The sequence below is a fragment of the Helianthus annuus genome, chromosome 13 (assembly GCF_002127325.2).
Source record: "Helianthus annuus cultivar XRQ/B chromosome 13, HanXRQr2.0-SUNRISE, whole genome shotgun sequence".
Taxonomy (NCBI): domain Eukaryota; kingdom Viridiplantae; phylum Streptophyta; class Magnoliopsida; order Asterales; family Asteraceae; genus Helianthus; species Helianthus annuus.
This window is the reverse complement of record NC_035445.2, coordinates 149,067,034-149,083,733: the sequence shown is the minus strand read 5'-3', so window position 1 is coordinate 149,083,733 and position 16,700 is coordinate 149,067,034. Positions and strand designations below refer to the sequence as shown.

Genomic DNA, 16,700 nt, shown 5'->3' with positions numbered 1-16,700 from the left:
CCGGCCAGCAAACAACTAGAATGACCCACCACCGCCGCAAAACACTGGAGCAATACCACCAAACATGGTAGGAGGGCCTAACTACCAGCAGTAGGGGGCAGTGTGGACAAACAATGGAGGCAACAATCTTAAATGGATCTGATTTGATACTTATTTTATCCTAAACGTTATCCCGTCCAATTCAATACAGATTGTGTATGTACATCGTATAAAGTCCAATACACACATACTAGAGTCAAGTCCAATTCACACATACTAGAGAATCAAATACATCTTATACGAAACACCATAAAAAAACATATTGTAAATCGCGCAACACGCGACGATAAATAACACTAGTTTTTTTATTAAAAAGTTACTAAGTGAATAGTTCATCTGCTTAATTTTCATTTGGACCCATTTTACTATTAAACAATATTCATATTTAACTTATTTAGTTTTCAGCTAATTTAATTTTCTTTAGTAACTTATGTTCGTTAGTTTAACAAAAAAAAAAAAATTGAACACGCAGCTGCGTTTAAATTTTCTCTCCGGTGTAAATGTTGTTTAGAATACAATTGTGTTTGAAATAATGTATATTTTGGGATTGTGGCTATATGAGTGTCAGTAACGTACGTACTGTACTACTGGTATTTTGACGAACCGAACAGATTTCGACCGAACGTCGATATCAGTATCGTTATTAACAAAACAAGTACCGGTACTCATTTTTATGATTTTTAACCGATGTAAAACGATATGTTGATATTTTCTGAGTATTTGTTCAAAACAAAACGAACTAAATTGATACCAACTGAAATCAAGGTTAGAAATTACATAGGTTATCAAGCCGACATCTCTCTCACACCCCCTCTCCACTCTGGCTTCAACTTGCAGCTCAAATCAATGTAAGTTATCACAATTCACAACAAATCACCAACTCTACCGTCACAACCCACCTTTCAATTTCTTCATCACTTCAACTTCTGAACCCCCAATTTCTGTTTCTAGGGTTTTTCAAACTTCTATTTAGGGTTTACAACCAATAACCCTCACCAGATAAACAATTCAAGAGCTAAATAGGGGCAAAACAGTGTGCTTGAACAGATTACAATGCGGCTGTTTCCGATTAATTCGTCCAGAGAGGTTAACAATGATGAAGCTGTAGTGTATCTTAATGTGTATGATTTGACTCCTGTTAATGATTATCTTTACTGGGTGGGCTTTGGAATCTTTCATTCTGGTATTGAAGGTACCTCTTATTAAAGTTTTTGTTTTTATGATTAATTTGATTCTTGTTTGAATTGGGTATTGCATGTTTTGTTTAGTAATGATTAAGATAGAGTTGACTTTGAGTGTTGAAGTTGAGAGATGAATCTAGTTGACTGTGTATCTTTTAGGTTTATGTTATTATTGTTTGCCCCCTTTGCAATTCTGAGTGTTTTGTAAGTTTTTGGTATGCTAATAAAAAAAAAAGGTTTTAAGATTTTTGTAATTGTGTGGTGTTTAGTTGTTTCGGGTACATTGAAGGTGATAATGGTAAATGTGATACGGATCGATTGGAGGAACTAGTTATCATGGTTTTAAAAAACGTTTGAGGCATGCGCCTCAAGGCGCGCCTCGAGGCGAAAAGGCCAAAAACGAGTCTGAGGCGTGCCTCATGGTGTTTTTAATGTATATGCGCCTCAGAGGGGCTGAGGCGCTAAGAAAGCTGCGCCTCAAGGGATTTGATAGTTGTTTTTTATGTTTTTGACTTTTTGTGTCAATTTCAAGCATTTCATGTCTTTTTAAGTGTGTTTTTGATGATTTTGATGAATCTGATGATGAAATTAGTTAGTATTATTATTTTTATAATATATATAATTTTTATATTTATTTATTAATACCGCCTCGAAACTTGTTTCCGTTCTTTTAAACCTTGCTAGTTATAGGAAGATCTTTTGATGTTTAGATATATGAAAACACCGATAAGTTACTAAGCTAAAATGAGACCATTAGCTGCGAGAAGAGGAGCACAAACACTATGACCATGAAGCCTGCAAAACCAGAGGCGTTAGTTTCGAGAGTCAGATTGATTTAGAGGAATACTATTAAGTATTAACCCTATATTATTTAAGGTTTCCTTGCATTTGGTATCATTATAATCTGCCATATCTTTGATGAAGTCTTCAAAAGTACCACACGTGTTCAGGAAAACAGACTCGGAATTGAAATTTACCAAAAAAAAAGTAGTTATATGGCTTCAATGTTGTGGAAATCTTTACCACACAGTGTTGTCATCCACACAAACCAATAATCACTTAAACAAGTCCTGGGTTAAAAGATTTATTTGATTCACCTTTGACCTTTTTTTAAAGTCAATCTAGAGGTTGTAATACGTATCTATGGCAGCTTTGATCATATTGAGAGATGACCCGTATGGCTGTATTGTCTCGCTTGTTTTTTCATAGACAGGGTCACTTTCTTTATTCACGCACAGTATGGTTTATCAAGAATCCACTTTATGAACTAATTAAGTAATACGTTTGCATTCTCTGATATGATAAACCAGTATATGACATGGAATACGCATTTGGGGCCCACGAGTACCCGACCAGTGGGGTGTTTGAGGTGGAACCCAAAAGTTGCCCGGGTTTTATCTTCCGGCGATCGATTCCTTTGGGCACTACGAACATGTCTCCTTCAGAATTCCGGTCGTTCATGGAGAATCTTTCTAACAAATATCATGGTGATACTTATCATTTGATTGCCAAAAACTGCAATCATTTCACTAATGAAGTGTGCATCCAGTTGACCGGAAAACCAATCCCTGGATGGGTCAACCGTTTGGCTAAAGTTGGTAAGATATATCATCCTCTCGTTTTGTATATGGTTTGACTTATTGACTTTTAAAACCATGGTCATTTGACTTTCTTGCAGAAAGTTATATTTTTTAAAAAGTGATTTTGGATGTAAAGGTTTTTTCTTTTTTTTTTCTTTTTTTTTTTTAAATTAGTTTGCGCTTCAACAATTCATCCACTATATTACATTACTGTAACGTTGTGTTTTATTGGTTCTTTTTTTTTAGAGTAAAATGTCATTTCGTCCCTAAGGTTTGGCCAGTTTTGCAACTTTCGTCCAAATGCTTGTTTTTTCCACATCTGGATCCAAAAGGTTTGAAATCTTGCCATTTTCATCCGGCTCATTAACTTCATCCATTTTCTCTCCGTTAAGTCAGGGGTATTTTCATATTTTTTTGCTAACTTAAAGGGCAATTCTGTCTTTTTTCACTTTATGTACAAGCATTTAGCATAATGAATAAGACCGAATTGCCCTTTAAGTTAATAAAAAAGACAGAAACCCCTGACTTAACGGAGAAAAATGGACGGAGTTAACGAGCTGGATGAAAATGGCAAGATTTCAAACCTTTTGGATCCAGATGCGGAGAAACAAACCTTTGGACTAAAGTCGCAAAACTGGCCATACCTCAAGGACGAAAATGGCATTTTACTCTTTTTTTATTTATATATTTTGCAAGAATTACTAGCTTGTAATCAATGATAGTTTGCAAAGTCCATAACTAATATATATAGGGGTAAAGTTCTTGTACAAATAATCTTAACATACTAAACATACAAATTGAAGGAAAACTCAAAAAGACAAGGTAACATTTTTGTAATTATCAATAACTATCAAAGTTACTCTACAAATATACCTAAAAAACCTAACCCCTCCTTCCCCCCCCCCCCCCCCCCCCCCCCCCCCCCCACACCCCCCCACCACCACCCAAGCTAAAATGCTAAAAACTAAACCCCCCAAAAATCTAAAAAAATAAAAAAAAAACACACACAAATTATTTTATTTTATTTTTTAACATTTTTTATTAAAAAATCGCTACTTTTATAGCAGCAAAAAAAAAAGTTTTTTTTTCGCTAACGAAATGTAGCGATTTTTTAATAAAAAATGTTATTTTATTTTATTTTATTTTTTTTGTGTTTTTTTAGGTATTTTTGGTTGAGTTCACATTTGTATAGTAACTTTGATAGTTGGTGGTAATTACAAAAATGCCACCTTGTCTTTTTGAGTTTTCCTTCAATTTGTATGTTTAGTATGTTAAGATTATTTGTATTTGATCTTTTGCCATATATATAGTATGATACAAACTTTATAAATCTTATTCAACTTATTTTAATATTTAAATTCAAGCGTTTTACAGACAATATCAAATTTCAGTTAAATTTTAATTGTTTTGATAAACAGGTTCTTTCTGCAACTGTTTACTGCCGGAAAACATTCAAGTTGCAGCTGTCAGACATCTTCCTGATCATGCAACATATTCCAGTGAGTCTCTACTTGTTTTTTTTAGCAAAATATAAACATACGAAAGAAAATCGGATTTTAATAATCCCAACTTTGACCTTTTGGCCGAGATTAATTCCCAACTCGGTAAATGTTTACCGACAGTCCCAACTCTGAACATATTTTCCTTCGTCAATCCCATACTAACTGAAAGTTAACCCAGTTAGTTTTTGCCTATGCAGTTAATATCGGTGATATATCAGTCCCTTAGTAAAATATCAGTGTCAAATATCGGTACCGATATTATCGGCGATATTGACCGATATAACCGATACATCACCGATATTTGACCGATATAACCGATATATCACTGAATTATTGGTGTTAAATTGCTAAATATATAAATTCTGCATTATATTAAAATTACCGATATCTCACTGAGATAACCTATATTTCAAATATCGGTCCTTGACCGATATCCGATATTTCACCGCATTAACTGCATAGGTTTTTGCTGACGTGGACAACTTATTTAGCAACAAAGTCAACATTTTGATGACGTGGACTGCTTATGTGGCAAATAAATCAAATTTTGATGATGTGGACTACTTATGTGGCAAAGTTTTTCTGATGTGGACAGCTTATGTGGCAGTCCAAGTCAGCAAAAACTAATTGGGTTAACTTTTAGTTAGTATAGTCCAAGTCAGCAAAAGCTAATTGGGTTAACTTTTAATGAGTATAGGATTGCCGAAGGAAAATATGTTCAAAGTTGGGAGTGTTAAATGTTTCCTGAGTTGGGATTATTAAAATTCAATTTTCAATATATGAATAATCAATCTTTAACAAAGTTGAGGAATGAAGAAGATACAAATTATACGAGTGTTTTATTGTTGAAACAGATGACGGGTCGGGTTCTGGTAATTCGTCTTTCACAATGGAGAGTGAAGAAGACGAAGTAGATCATCATCTGTTAACTGCGCCAAACAGTGATGTAGCATTTTTGCAGGACACACCAGTGAGACTAGCTAAAGACCTCCTTTAATCTCTATTTTTATCAATATTTTACTCGATAATCGGTATTTTTATAGTTAGAGTGTATAGATTTTTCCTTCTTGAGTGCCACTTCTTCCTCTGGTAAAATGCTTATGTTGTCTGTTGTTTTGTGTATGAGTAAGAAAAAATGTTTTGTGATTAATCAAATGACTTGTATAACGGCGTTTTTTCTCGGCACGTTTAAAACTAAAGTTTGTGTATAAATTTAGCGAGTTTATAACAGGTGGACTGACGTGTCACTGTTAGAGCTTTGTTCGGTTTGTGGGTACTCTAAAAATAGTATTTTTACTTTTTAGTGTAAAAGAAATAAAATATAAAATTGTTTTTTCTGTACCAACCTTGAAAACTGCCAGGACAATTAGAGGTAGTTATGTTGTCTCATAGTTTCAAGGGATAATTTTCAGAAATAGTATTTTGTTATCTAAAAAAAATTAAATATATATGTGTAATATGACTATATATGTATGTAATCTTTGATGTATGCAATGATTATTGAAATGTCTTTTACTAGCTTCTTAACAATATCTAGTGTAAAGACAACTGATTATAGATATATTTCTTTGTGAATAACGGTTTCCTAGCTTCTTGCTAGTGGTCTCGGATAATATATCGTCGTTCCAAAAAAAGGAATAGCGGTTTATTAGATTAGGTATATAGTGTATTGATTTATAGGGTACATCAGAAAGAGAATAACGGTTTTTAAATTATTTTTAGGAAAAATTACAAGTTTTGTTCTTTATCTTTATACCACTTTTTAGACGGTGTCCTTTTAACGAATGTTGACAGACGGTGTCTTTTACTAGGTATTTTGTTGCAATTTTAGTCCTTTACACCCAACTCAGTTAAAAAACCTTGTTAATTGTTGGGTGTAAAGGACTAAACTTGCAACAAAATACCTAGTAAAGGACACCGCCTGTCAACAATTAACAGTGTTTTTTAACTGGGTTGGGTATAAAGGACTAAACTTGCAACAAAATACATAGTAAAAGACACCGCCCATCAACATTCATTAAAAAGGATACAGCCTGAAAAATGGTATAAAGATAAAGGACAAAACTTGTAATTTTTCCTTATTTTAAACAGTGTATTAATTATTTTCCCATTAAATAATTTAAAAAGGAATAACGGTTTTTAAATTATTTAATGGGAAAATACGAAAACGATTTTAAACAAGCCTACACTAACCAATTTTTACTCACAAACGAGATAGAGTTCACTCGTTCATGTACATCGAGAAAGAGATTTTCAACCGGTTTCATCTTTCGTAATAACTTATTACATGGTCGCATGTGTTCCTAGTAAAATATCCATGCCTGTTACGTTAGTTATTTCATCAACTATATTTGTCAACAAATGTCACGCATTTGAAAAACAAAACATCTATTACGCTTTTAATTTGCATTTAAATTTAATGAGCATGTGACATTCAAGAGGTTATGATAGAAAAATAGCGTAAACAAGATTCAAACTTGAGAGAGAGGGGAATCATGTTCCTACCGGTGCATCACCCCTCCATGATTTTAAAACCATTGTTACACGGAATTCACTTCGCTACACTTATTAGTAAAGTATCGTAATGATGTGTTCATTTTACATATTTACGTCATTTTTCATGAATTTGCATGTACGCAATCATGTTTCTTAAAAACTTGGTCAATATCTTAAAAGATATTCATGATATTTGTATATTTTTCTTCACTTTTTATAATTTTGTTTATGTAAATACTGGCAAGACTCTCTAATTTTCAGAATAAATATAATATGATAAGCGGGCAAAAATAGATACATGACCAAAAAGTATTGTATCTCATGACTATATACATCTCACATGTCTATACAGTTGTAGCCCACCCGTACTTGTTGAGCTACTCAAGACCGGGTCGTGAAAAACTCAACTGGAGCCGAGCTTAAACTTGCCGTTACTTTTATTAAGGCTCATTTAATAAAAGGGCCCGAGCTTCACACATCGAGCTCGAGCCGGCTCGCAAGCTTAAATGAGTCTTGGTTATATAATTTGTGTTTACTGTATTAAAGATATATTTGTATAATACTTATTATTATGTATAAAATTATGATAAAAATAACAAAGTAATGTATATTATAATATATATATATATATATATATATATATATATATATATATATATATAATTATAGTGTAAGGATCAAATACAAATGAGTGTTAACATACAAAATGGTCTTAAAATGAGAACTGAAGCAAGGTTTTCTTTCTTTCTTTTTTTTTTCAACTACTTATATTTAATGTTTAATTGCAAGATGTAAAAAAAAACTAGTAGAGTAATTATGCAAGAGTAATTACATAATTACTCTACTAGTGTAAAAAAAACATTTAAAAAAAATTCTAGGACTAAAATACATGTTTGATTAGATGGGAAAAAATTTTCCTCCTTCACTTCTCATGTTAAACTCAATTTGTATGTTAAGACTCAATTATACCAAAACCTAACCCTACAATTATAATCATATATATGTAAATAATTTTAAAAATATAAATAAAATAATTAGATGATTAATAAACAATAACAAGTCAAGCTCAGACTTGAAAAACTAGTCAGAAACCAAACCTCTATAGATAGAACTCTAAGGCCACTTGGTGTGGGGTCATCCAGGCCCGGCGACGCCCGACGACGCTCCCACCAAACACCATTCCGGGTGGCTCGTCAGCGTCGTGAACGTCAGGGGTGGGACGTTGAGGATGGGCGCATAAGGATAAAATTTTGTGCCTCTTCTTCTCACACACACATATACATACAACATATACATATATATTTTAGGTCCATTCCTCATTTCCTTAGTTCCATCCTCTTTGCCTTATCTTTACACCCATCCTACATGGTGCTGACGTGGAAGCCCATCCTCTATCAACCATACCGAGTAGTCTAATGAGTACAAGCCAAGGATATAGAGATTTTTGTGCCGGCAGAAGGATGAAGAAGGATCCGACAGATAGTGACTGTGCAGAGAGATTTTAAGGTAAAGTTTTGTCTTTTCACTTATGGTATTGACAACATATATATATTTTAAACACAACTATTATAAACTTGACATATGCAAATCTCTAAATTACAACTAAGTTCAATAATTGTTTATAAAAAAATAAACAATATTAAATCGAGCATTCACGTCCCTTCCCTTATATTACGTGAGAGTTGTTTCCTGTTATAAGTGGTTCTGAGTGAATGAGAGGGAAAATATTATTGTTCATTTGTATATTCGGGAAAATTATTCTTCTTCTATAATTTTTTTAATATATTTTAGAATTGGTTGCGGGTAGATGTAAGATAACTGGTTGATGCACCTGGGTTTTTACCCGTGGTACCCGAGTTCGATCCCCACTTAAAGCGGTTTATTCCCCTCTGTGGCGGCTCTCAACTCGTGAAGCCTTGATCCAGGCCGAGGTACCTGTGGGGTTTTTTCCCTGAACGCCGGTCACTCTCTGATGCCAGCTGAGGCACGGTTAAGACACTCACGTCTGGCCGGAGAGGGGCGATGGGCCTCCCCAATTGGGGGGGGGGGGTGTGGGGTGTCTCGCACCTTTGTGACACCTTGCCGTTAAAAAAATGATAAAAGTAAAAAAAAAATTAATATTATTTAATTAAAAAAAGCCAGAAATATGATGGTTTTTAATGTGATTATAGAGTAGATTTGATGGTAGGATATAATGCTCTAGGGGATGGATCATCAGAAAACTAGTTTAAATGAGAAAACCAAAAAACTAATTAAAAAAAGCCTAAAAAACATACCAATTTTTTTTACATTTTTTTATAAAAAATCGCTATATTTTATGCATGGAAAAAATTTTCAAAAAAAAATAATTTTTTTTTGTCGTATTACGCATGTGCACTATTACGGATATAGTGCACATGTGTAGTGCACACATAATGTACATGTGCAGTACAACAAATTTTTTTTATATATATAAAATAGCGATTTTTTATAAAAAAATTTAAAAAAAAAATGGTACGTTTTTTAGCTTTTTTAAAAAATTTTTAGTTAGTTTTCTAGTTTTCTCATTTAAATGTAGGTTTTTTTTATGATTCTCTCTCTAATGCTCTAAAACATAAAACAATAAAATAATTGTTTAACTTATGTTGTTGTTTTTTCGTTTTTTATTGTTTAACATATGTTGTTGTTTTTTCGTTTTTTGCAAATGATACCGTCAATCACTTCGTTGCCGTCAGATTCCATAAGTTTTAAACACATGACACGTGTTTTATCTTGATCGGTAAGAGAAACATTGTTTGTTCGGAGCAGATTCGGACCGTATATCCATATCCGTATATATACAAACAAGCCACAAACAAGGTTTTTGCAACCAAACGTGTGTGTTGTTGAAGTATTATGAATAGACTTGCAAAATGTTTAGCAAACTATGTCCCTCTTACACCACTCACTTTTATCAAGAGGGCCTCCGCGGTTTATTCGGACCGCACTTCAGTCATATACAACGGAGTTCACTACAACTGGAGCCAAACATATGAGCGATGTTGCCGTCTAGCGTATTCTCTCCGATCGCTTAATGTTGTCAAGAATGATGTTGTAAGTTTCTTGTTTTCCTAACATATAGTGACCACTTAGTGTCAACAGACTAAAAATATAAATGCATACTTTTCATTGGATATAAAACACCAGATTTTTTTTTTTTATAAAATATACTTGTGTTCAACATTGATTACAAGGATTACGCGACACACAGTTGTAGTCTACATTGTGAGACGATAGCGAAATCCGGGAGTGCTGACCCCAGAGTCAGTGGCGGAGGTACCATATAAGAAGGGGTAGCCTCCGCTACCCCTTGACGATCCGGCGGTAGTGTAAATTTTAGAAAAATTTGACAAATTTTTAACGTTTTTTCGATTTTGTTACCCCTTTCTTTTAAGACGTTACCCCTATGAAAGTTTTCTAGATCCGCCACTGCCCAGAGTGTTATCAAAATGCTAAGCATTGTGAGATTATACCTACACGCCATCAAACTCACTCTCGTCATTGACTATACTTCTAAGCATCATGTCGTCCTTGAATCCTCAAGTAACAACCTTTCCACTAGGGTCGTCGTTGAGAATCGATCACTAAGATTTATTGGCCCTGGGAGAGTAGAATAAGACGGGTCCCTAAAAATGGACTCTCAAACGATTATCGTCCCTTCGCCAATTTGCCACCCCTTTAATTTTTAGACTTTCAGCTTTTGTGTTTTTTAAACGAGTTTAAATTTTAGAACTTTATTGGGCTTTAGTTGAGTTAAATGAGAACTGGGTTTTTTATTATTTTTTGTTGTATGAACCTAAACTAAATAGGATAATTTTCAACCAAGTTTTCTTTCTTTTTATTTTGAAAAAAAAAATATATATTTGTAATCAAAATGATGTATTCTTAAAGACTACATTTTTTGGTAAACCTATAAACCCTCCCTCTTATTTTTTGGTTTCGTTAATCCAATAGGTATCCGTACTCGCACCAAACGTTCCAGCACTATACGAGATGCATTTCGCGGTTCCAATGGCCGGGGCCGTGCTTAACGCAATGAACACGAGGCTAGACGCTAAAAACATAGCCACGATTCTCCGCCATTCCGAAGCAAAGCTCTTCTTCGTCGACTATGAGTTTGTCCCGCTAGCATCTCAAGGGCTCCGATTATTAATGTCAGAGCGCGTAGACAACAACACTTCAAACCAACCAACAATGCCAATGGTTATCGTGATCGACGACATCAAAAACCCCACCGGGGTCCGCCTAGACAACAAGTTAGAGTACGAACAACTCGTTCAAGATGGTAACCCACAATACAAAGGCGAAGACGTTGAAGACGAATGGGATGCGATCGCGTTGAGTTATACTTCTGGGACCACCTCGGCCCCCAAAGGGGTGGTTAGTTCTCACCGTGCGGCTTATTTGAGCACAGTGAGCTTGATTCAAGGGTGGGAGATGGGCACCGAACCGGTGTACTTGTGGTCCCTACCGATGTTCCATTGCAACGGGTGGACGTTTACTTGGGGTGTGGCGGCTCGAGGTGGCACAAATGTGCTGATCCGCCACACCACTGCGGATGAAATGTACAAAAGTATTGCGAATTATAAGGTGACTCACATGTGTTGTGCACCGGTGGTGTTGAACATTCTTTTAGAGGCTAAATCACACGAGCGTCGTGATTTAGCCTCTTCTAAGGTTAAGATACTCACGGGTGGAGCGCCGCCTCCTGCGGCGCTTCTCGAAAAAATGGAAGAGTTTGGGTTCGAGATAACTCATGCTTATGGCCTCACTGAGGCCACTGGACCGGCACTTGTGTGCGAGTGGTGGTCCAGATGGAATGAGCTACCTAGAAGACATCAATCTAGATTGAAGGCTCGTCAGGGTGTGAGTATACTCTCACTTTCGGATGTGGATGTTAAGGACACGAAAACAATGGAGAGTGTTCCGCGTGATGGGAAGACGATGGGTGAGATCGTGCTTCGGGGAAGTAGCATCATGAAGGGGTACTTAAACGATGACGAGGAAAATGCGAAAGCCTTCCGAGACGGATGGTTCTTAACTGGTGATGTCGGAGTTATCCATCCGGACGGATACATAGAAATCAAGGATAGGTTGAAAGATGTCATCATTTCAGGAGGAGAGAATATAAGTAGCTTGGAAGTCGAGTCGGTTTTATTTAAGCACCACGCGGTACTTGAAGCCGCCGTTGTGGCCATGCCACATCCACGGTGGGGCGAGAGCCCTTGTGCTTTCGTTGTGTTGAAAAACACATGTGAAGCAACTGAACAAGAAATCTTGGCATATTGCAAGAACAATATGCCAAGATTTATGGTTCCTAAGAAGGTAGAGTTTGTGAAAAGACTACCAAAAACATCAACCGGTAAAATCCTTAAGCACGAACTTCGGAAAGTCGCGAGATACTTCTACACAAGATAACTTTTGTGAAAAAAAATTATTTAATCATACTTTGTAACAAGACGCACCCTTATAAATTATAATCAAGAAACAACTATACTTGTAATGTCACGATTTTGTATATTCGTTTTTATGTGATAGTATTAAAGAGAACATGCTAAATGTTTTTTACTATTAAAGAGAATAAGCTCTTTGATAAAACACACTAGCTTCTTGATCCGAAACGATGTTGCATCAGGATTTATGATTAAAGAGAATAAGCTCTTTTATATTTTAATTTCTATTTACGCTATATTTCTATATCCATTTGTCTTAACTCAGTTAATTTTTAATGTTAAATCTAAACTACTGTCTTTCACATGAAGACAATATGGTTTTTTTTACCTACTTGTAAAAAAACTTACACATTGACCGGGCACCAACCCCCTTTTAGGACCCATTCTCTTCTCTCACCAGTCACCACCTCTCGATTTCTCTAACATCAACCCCAACAAAAAACAACCGCCATCCGTTGTTGCCGGAACCACCATCTCAACCTCCCCGTCCTGTAAGCCTAAACGATATCGAATCCCACAGTTACCTGGGCGAAGCCCAATCCTTCCGACACATCTTCGTCTCTTCCATATAATTGTAAAACTTGGAGTTGGAATAGCATCCAGTAAAAAGTCTAGAAATATTTATATAAGGTAAAACGACAGAAATAACAATATAAAGTACAAAATGAGTAGTAATAGTAATAATAAAAATATATCATAGTAATGATAATAACACAAAGTACAAAATAATCAAGTCGACGATTTCTCTTCATTTTGTCATATAACTAGTGTCAGTTATTGTGCATTGCGGCGACGCCATATTGAACTTCGAAAAGATTAATTTTTAACAAACTTTTTTAGCAATTTATCGATGATGTAGATGGAAATAAACACATTATATTATATTATATTATTAAAGTGACGAAATTTGTTAATGGTTTAAAGTTATCTTAATTAAGTTGTTTTGTGTCTCCTAGAAACATGGTGTGATGGTAAAGTGTCTCCCCTCTATCCTATAGGTAGAGGGTTCAAATCATCTAAACAACCCACGAATTGAAAAAAAGTTAAATGTCATAATTTCTGAAATTAAAATTCGTCAGTCGCCATCCAAGTCCCTCAAGTTTATAACCTAGTCAGATTGATAATACAACAAAAAACAAATTAATTATTCTTGTGAAACAAACCCATTTTATTTTTTTATTAAAGCCCTTGCTTTATTGAGAAGCTCATTGAGCCACCCATGATATCAATATTGGCATCAGCCCAATATGTTGCAAACGTTAGTTTGCAAAATCTCATTGTGTCACACCCTGATTTTCACGTGTCTCACCGGTGGGTCCGGTGAGGGATTACCGTGACGTAGTTGGCAACAATATAATCAAACCACACAATTATATGAATGCACAGCGTAAGCATAAAGATAATATATTTCAACGTCAAGTGTAATATCAATGTATCACCATTGTTGAAAAAATAATCCACAGGGGATCAAATAATAAATAACAAAAGTATTGTTCAACAGACTTCAGGCATCTTAAGCTTGCGAGACTTCTAGTGATGCTAAGGAGAAATCCCAGCCAATTACGCATAGTACCTGCATTTAGTCTTTTTGGGGAAAATACGTCAGTTTACACTGGTAAATACATTCAACTGACACTTTTGTAAAAATGTTTAATAAAATTGGTTTAAATGCTCAAAGCACAAACTCTTTATAACTTGGGATAATTTATAATTAAATCTTGTAAAGAATTACAAGTTACTATTGTCACGACCCCCGATCCCATCCTGGTCGGAATCGGAAGCCGCGAGCAGTCCAGCGGTACCGGTGATTATTTTGAAAAACATTGCAGCGGAAATTTCATCAGGACCGTGAGTTAGGAAAAATATCAGAGTTTTGAAACACCGGATTTTATTTAAATGGATGGAATAAATTCCATTGTTTCAAAGGTAGCTTTTTAATAAAAACAATATTTCTTAATTTGATTTAATTAATAAAATAAGCCACTTCTTGAAGTCTTTTAGTGCCGGATCCAATCCTTACTCCAATCTACTATAATTACCTGAAACGCGTTTTAAAAAGGTTTTGTCAGCGGAAAATACTGAGTGAGTTCATTCATTTTACTAAAAACGACACATTTGTTATAATTCACAGTATTAAGAGTTTTTACATATGTTTATTATCAACCAACTTTCAAGAATAGGTATTTGTCACAGACCAGCTCTGTGACTGTGGTCATATCACCATTGGCTGTCCCAATGAGTGACGTATGTCACAATTAGGCTCGCCCACCTAATGTGAAGGAAACAATAATAACAATACTGTGCACAATACCCCACATACCGGCTGTAATTTGGTGATTACATAAACTTAATCACTGTAATTATAACTCTGAAAAATGATTTGGAGTATTGTAAAACAGTTGATAAAAAGAGAATGACTCACTCATCAGCATGCAGTATTTGAATTAACAAGCTTCATGGTTCAGATTCTTCTGAGAATTAGCATCTACTTTGATTGTAAGTGTATTAAGACTAATAATCCTAATTTAGGAAAGGATGCACACAAAACCGGGTTAATGATCAATACAGCTTTTACGATAACTTACGGAATCAAATTCTCACAATGAATGACAAAGTGCAATACTTCAACTCATTTATCGTATTAACGACAAACGACAAAGTATAATACTTCAACTCATTTATCGAATTATCGACAAACGACAAAGTATAATGCTTCAACTCATTTATCGAATTATCGACAAACGACAAAGCATAACCCAATATGGGCGGCACTTAGACATTCTTTGGATATATTGATCCTGGAAATGAATCGTAATAGCGATCGAGTTATTACCCTGATTGCGACAGCGTTTCGTGATCGGTGTGTGTTGTGTGGTAAACGAACGATATCTCTGTGTATATTTTGAGTTTTTACGTCGAATTAACGGCAAACTTCAAGTGCCACTGCCCCCTATTTATAGCTGAAAAATGTCCTCCCTCGCGTGTCACGACAGGGAAACCTGGTCCTGGCGCGTGGCGCGAGAGGTCACTTTTAATATGAGGTAGCCACGCGTCTCAGTAGCTTGGGTGAGTCGACGGTTCGTTAAAATTCAATTTCTATCGAAAACAGTTTGGATAATACTAACTAGGAAATACCCCCCTTGAGTTTTAGGGGCCCTGATCCTGATTCCGATTGTTCTGAAAATTTTAGGGGTCATGCAGTATCACTTGGGGGTCTCAATTAGGGTTTCCTATTGGACAAAATATAATAAGAAATAATAGTTTTGGTGAGAGTTGTTACACACTCCCCACCTTAATAAAAATCTCGTCCTCGAGATTTGAACTATGATATTTTCTTGGGGTTATGTTTCTTAATTAAGAGGAATAATGTAGCGTGGAATGGAATCAAATGATATTCTGAGGGGTATGAAAATTTAAAATCAAAAATGATTTATAGAAACAATTGGATTTAATATTCGAAATGAACTTACTTTGATCAATTGAGGGAGATTCTGAATGGATAGATATTTATTTGTGAATGGAAGTATGGAAAATGATTTGTTAATGATTATTTGAAAATCAATATCGTTTACTTAAATGGTACTGGACAACAGGATTTAGTGTATTGTAATCTAAGTACATAATTGTACCAAGAATATGACAAATCAAACGAATGAATAGGGTTTAACACAGGTTACAGCTCTATTCGGATGCTACAAAGTGTTTGTAATGATTGAAAGAATTCAATAATGATGACCGAATAAATTCACCGTTTTTGAAATTGTGAGTTTCAAGGAAGCGAATCTAGATATTTCAAAAGATGAAATGTTCAAACGAATGAGATGAAATGGTATAGTTTTTCAAGGTGATTGGGTTTAAGCCAAAAGATATATGATCTATAGATTCTTAAAATGAATGTGAAGAACTTTTTGGAATTAGTAAAATTCTTTGTCAGAAGAAAACTTACCTTGATTGGTACCTAAGGAAGACTTAAGATTGACCGGTTCAAAATGGAATGAAAACATGAAAATGATTCGTCAAATATTGAATTATGATATGAGAAAATCAATGTGCTGAGATGGGTGATTTATAAGAATACATGAAAAGATAATGAAGTTAGAGTATTTTTGTCTTAATACACAATTGTATTCAGATGATTTTAATCAAAATATTTGATTTAAAGATAGGTGATATTTTGATTTACTAAATATCTTTTCCTTTTATGTTATCATAAAGTAGAATAATACATAAATATAGATAGGTTTAAAATATCAAAAACCCGTAATAGTTTTGATAAAATTATGATATATGTTTTATAAATAGGTTTACCCAATATTCTAGAATTCATGATTTTTTTTTTTTTAAATCAAGTATGTTTAACTATAAGATTTTATAATAGGGTATTTTAAATCATAAAAGTAAAATAATAAATGTTTATTCTAATATCAAGCA

At 34.6% G+C, this 16,700-nt stretch overlaps 2 protein-coding genes across 3 annotated transcripts; both read left to right on the top strand.

Annotated features, from left to right (window-relative positions):
* The first annotated feature begins 779 nt into the window (after positions 1-779).
* LOC110899676 (deSI-like protein At4g17486) lies at positions 780-5,530 on the top strand. 2 transcript variants are annotated; one of them, XM_022146566.2, is made up of 5 exons: positions 780-887; positions 991-1,231; positions 2,531-2,818; positions 4,219-4,299; positions 5,157-5,530. In XM_022146566.2, exons 2-5 carry the CDS (start codon positions 1,093-1,095, stop codon positions 5,297-5,299), a joined length of 651 nt encoding a protein of 216 aa, XP_022002258.1. In that variant the 5' UTR covers positions 780-887; positions 991-1,092; the 3' UTR covers positions 5,300-5,530. The 2 variants fall into 2 exon arrangements, with proteins under 2 accessions (XP_022002258.1, XP_022002257.1); XM_022146565.2 differs by having other exon boundaries at positions 802-1,231.
* A 4,140-nt stretch (positions 5,531-9,670) lies between these two features.
* LOC110901920 (butyrate--CoA ligase AAE11, peroxisomal) lies at positions 9,671-12,437 on the top strand. Its single transcript, XM_022148677.2, has 2 exons — positions 9,671-9,870; positions 10,771-12,437. The coding sequence occupies exons 1-2, from the start codon at positions 9,673-9,675 to the stop codon at positions 12,232-12,234; spliced, it is 1,662 nt and encodes a 553-aa protein (XP_022004369.2). The 5' UTR covers positions 9,671-9,672; the 3' UTR covers positions 12,235-12,437.
* Positions 12,438-16,700: the final 4,263 nt, after the last annotated feature.

What these genes read in the sequence shown, in the direction of transcription:
- LOC110899676 (XM_022146566.2), top strand. Translation starts at nt 1,093, where the DNA reads ATGCGGCTGTTTCCGATTAATTCGTCCAGAGAGGTTAACAATGATGAA. An exon ending in CTTTCATTCTGGTATTGAAG is followed by an intron (nt 1,232 to 2,530) that starts GTACCTCTTATT and finishes ATGATAAACCAG; the next exon opens with TATATGACATGGAATACGCA. An exon ending in CAACCGTTTGGCTAAAGTTG is followed by an intron (nt 2,819 to 4,218) that starts GTAAGATATATC and finishes TTTGATAAACAG; the next exon opens with GTTCTTTCTGCAACTGTTTA.
- LOC110901920 (XM_022148677.2), top strand. Translation starts at nt 9,673, where the DNA reads ATGAATAGACTTGCAAAATGTTTAGCAAACTATGTCCCTCTTACACCA. An exon ending in ATGTTGTCAAGAATGATGTT is followed by an intron (nt 9,871 to 10,770) that starts GTAAGTTTCTTG and finishes TTAATCCAATAG; the next exon opens with GTATCCGTACTCGCACCAAA.